The 3870-nt window shown below is 35.3% G+C and overlaps 1 protein-coding gene across 1 annotated transcript; it reads left to right on the top strand.

Annotated features, from left to right (window-relative positions):
• Positions 1 to 445: 445 nt before the first annotated feature.
• Positions 446 to 1061, top strand: LOC114823280 (agamous-like MADS-box protein AGL62). The gene is made up of 2 exons (XM_029098764.1): positions 446 to 790; positions 1056 to 1061. Exons 1-2 carry the CDS (start codon positions 446 to 448, stop codon positions 1059 to 1061), a joined length of 351 nt encoding a protein of 116 aa, XP_028954597.1.
• Positions 1062 to 3870: the final 2809 nt, after the last annotated feature.

Below are 3870 nucleotides of genomic sequence, written 5' to 3'. Positions count from 1 at the left end.
AGTGTAAAAATATCGATTTACTCAAACAAAAAAAAAAAAAAAAAAACAAACAGATTATAAATTAATTTCCACAACGAAATATCCAATATTTAGTAGGAATGCGAACAAGATGCTGAGAAGACGAGAATTTTCCTAATTTGAAAAGGAACAGAAATTACTTTCCAATTATATCAAACAAAATTAATTCTTGGCTATTATTTATAGATACTGGTTTCCAATCATTAATAGTAATAACGTGGGCTTTCTTTGGATAGCAAAAAAAGTTTCCAAGCATCGATAGGAACCTAATTCTTTGGCTATATATAATATATATAAAACCAATACTCATCACTGCTTACTTGATCAGTAATATTTCTATAAATCACCAGCATCAGCTCAGCAGCTGATACCGTTATACGTATACTACTGATCAAGAAGATACGTACATACATATCATAAAGAAACCATGGGATGCGTGAAGATCGAAATAAAAAAAAAAACCAACAAGAACTACCTCAAGGCCACCTTCTCAAAGCGGCGCAAGGGTCTCTGCGGCAAAGCCACTGATCTTTCCCGTTTGACTGGTTGCCCGATCGCCCTTATCGTCTTTTCGCCTGCTAGCAGACTGTTCCTCTTTGGGCAGCCCTCTGCGGAAACCGTCATAGATTGCTTTCTTGCCCAACAAGCTCCATTCACAGATAATGATCATGAGGATGAGAGTTTTGAATCCATTCATGGCGTCGATGACCGTGAAGATTTAGAAAACAACCAAGAGGAATATAAACAAGAGGATGAGATGAATGACGAAAAGGTCAATTTTTGGTGGGATGAGCTTGTTGGTGAACAACTGGAACTACATGAACTCATACAATATAAGACTTTGCTAAATAAGTTGAGAGAGAATGTGGCTCGGAAGTTACAAGACATGAATCGGAGAGAACTTTGCACCATAGATTTTTTTTTGGAAAGAACACATGCATAGGTGCTAGCACTACTTAATCACTAGTAGCGAGGAATGAGATATATTCGATTAATGATTGATTATGTTGTGAAATCTCGTTTCTATTTTGTTATAGTTCTGATCGTCTCAATAAAGTTTTTATTTTGTTCATGAAACTACTAGTACTAAACCAATATATAAAGTTCGAGCCCAATGGCAATTCATATATATATATATATATATATATATATATATATATATATGTTTTGTGCTTTATTTTTGTGGTTTTTGATTGCATTCTTCAAATATATATATATATATATATATATATATATATATATGTATAGCTCCAATGCTACTCCCATCTGACAGTTCTCACCATTAGACGAGAATAACTTTTTTGTCCTAGAACGATAGCGTTAGTGTGTTAGATAGTTAGTTGATAGGAAGATGAGAATAACGTATTGCTTCCCCTGCACAAATAAGAGGAAAATGAGGGCAAGGGATAAATAGGGAGAGAGATCGACGAAGAGTCATCTTTCACATCAACCGATCCCTATCTTATGTAACTTTCAGTCTCTGGCCGATTCTCAGTCAAAAAGTTGTTTTTTTCTTTGCCACTGACCGATTGTTTTTCCGGAATTGGATCCTCTCCTGAGCTTGGGATTAGGAGCGCTCCTGACCAACGTACAAAGGCCGTTGGAATTTGATTCACCGGCTAAAAATAGGAGGCCCTCTTAAAGTTATAATAATTATAGCCGTTGGATCAAAATTCAACGGCCCTTGTGTGTTTGTTGGTGAAAAAATTGTACACAATATGTAAACAAATAATTCACTCGATACAATTTCACCATCATTCATTTTTCCGAAGAGGGTTGATAGGGATTTTACCACCTGCAAAAGTAGGGATAAAAACATTTTAAAATACTTGCAAGAGTACAAGGTTATCGTAGTATAGCAACTCAAGCAAGGTCGATCTCCACAGGGATTGAATAAATAATTTATGTTAAAACCAAATCTTAATTAATTATTTGAAAACAAAGTTGGAAAAGGGTGATTTTATGACCTAAAATATTAAAAACGAATTTAATTAAAAACAATTAAATAAATTGACAAAGTAAAGAAAACCAAAAAGAAAATAGTTTTGCAATCTATTTAAGCACTAGGGTTCCGCCGTCACCTTAACAATCTTACGTAATTCTTCCAATTACTTATGACTTACACATGCATATTTGAAGATTAGGTTTTCCTAAAGTATGCCCTACTTGGAACCTCCAACATAGAACGTATATCTAACATGCAACCAATCTGTGGCGTCCAGATCGAATGTGAACATGCAAGACTCATTAAGTTTTGTGAAAACCTTTTGAAAAACCATATAACCCTTAAAACGTGTTGTCCATCCTAAGAGGTTACACATATTAACAACAAGAAGCCTTAGTCAATTCCAAGGACAGCTCTCCACCAAAATTGCATCAAATTATTTTTCTAAATATCCTAATGGTGGCCAATCATCAAGACAATTAGATAGTTTAAAGCATAGTGACTAATAATTCAAAACTTGCATGCATAATATCATAAGTAAATTGAAAAGAAACTACATATTCTTGCGAAGGCTCGTGGCCTCGCCCTAACAAACAAAACACCTTGAAAATAAACTTGAATTGTCAAAAGCCCTCTAAGGCCAAAGTATTGCGTTCTCCCCTCTTCTTAACCTAATGGCTAAATATCTTATTTATACTGATACAAAATAAAACCCTAAAATGTCTTAGAATAAAACTAGGTAACATAATAAAATAATAAAACAGAAAATAAAAAGTTTCCTATTTAAACTAAAATTCGGACATCTCAGAAAATTCATCTTTTGACTGACCAAATCAACTCCGATTTGGTCCCAAAAGGTCTCGTTTTAAAGCTGAAGACATCTCCTAGAAATCCTTAGAAGGAAGTTTCCTCAAAATATGCCATCTTGACCTTCAAAATACCCAAAACGTCCAGAAACGTTAATCTTGGAAAGCTGGGCGCTGGACCTTAATTTCATCGCCACGGTCAAACGGCTTGGTAGAAAAATCTGAAATTTTGAACAATCGTCTTGAAAGGCACATGAATATCCTCCAATTGGAATCACTCCAAAATGCATCCGTTTGATCACTTTCTGCTTCAGAGGAAGTCGAATATCCTACATTGAGAATACATAACAAAGTATCAAAATTCTACCAAAATAACAAATAAATTGATACTAAGAATAGGGTAAAATCTATAGTAAAATATCGACTCATCAAGGGTTTTATTAATTTGAGTTCGACCCATTCTAGGCTATGCGCCTATTAATTACAACCCTTCTTTTGGGAAAGGAATACCCTTTGATTCTAATATGAATAAATCGTAACTTGGGGATTTGGATGCTTATTTGATTTTGTGACTGCACCTAGGTAGAGCCCTAGATTGCCTACATACCCTCGTTGAGGGATCAAGTCACTCGTAGTTCCTTATGTGTTTTGTTGGGGTTTGACGCCTTGTGCAGTTTCAGCTCGTGCAGGCAAGGAACAACTAATGCCTTGTGCAATTTTAACTCGTGCGGGTGAGGACTTTGAGCCATTGGAGCATAACACAACTTCGTGCCATTTGACATTTGATACTGCTTCGTGTTTTTTGGATTTGATACGGCTTCATGCCATTTGAAATTTGAACCAGCTTTATGCCATTTGAAGCGGCTTTGTGCCATTTGTATTTTGGCATGACTTTTCTTCAGCTTTATTGCTTGAGCAACATACATTAATTGGAAATCTAGGAAATGTGCTTCTAGACTTCTCCTTTACTCTTCGTAGAATTTGTAATTACTTGGTCAGAAGTGAATTTAGTTTATATAAACCAGAGATTCATCTTGATTTCACGGTTGCGTCCAAAATTTGATATCAGACTGCCTACGTATCTTTAACGGAATCAAACCG

Source organism: Malus domestica, chromosome 11 (assembly GCF_042453785.1).
Source record: "Malus domestica chromosome 11, GDT2T_hap1".
NCBI classification, from domain to species: Eukaryota; Viridiplantae; Streptophyta; class Magnoliopsida; order Rosales; family Rosaceae; genus Malus; species Malus domestica.
The sequence above is the reverse complement of the archived record's forward strand: the minus strand, read 5'-3'. Positions and strand labels throughout refer to the sequence as shown.

Bases quoted from the DNA above. Each gene is read 5' to 3' on its own strand.
- LOC114823280 (XM_029098764.1), top strand. From the start codon at position 446: ATGGGATGCGTGAAGATCGAAATAAAAAAAAAAACCAACAAGAACTAC.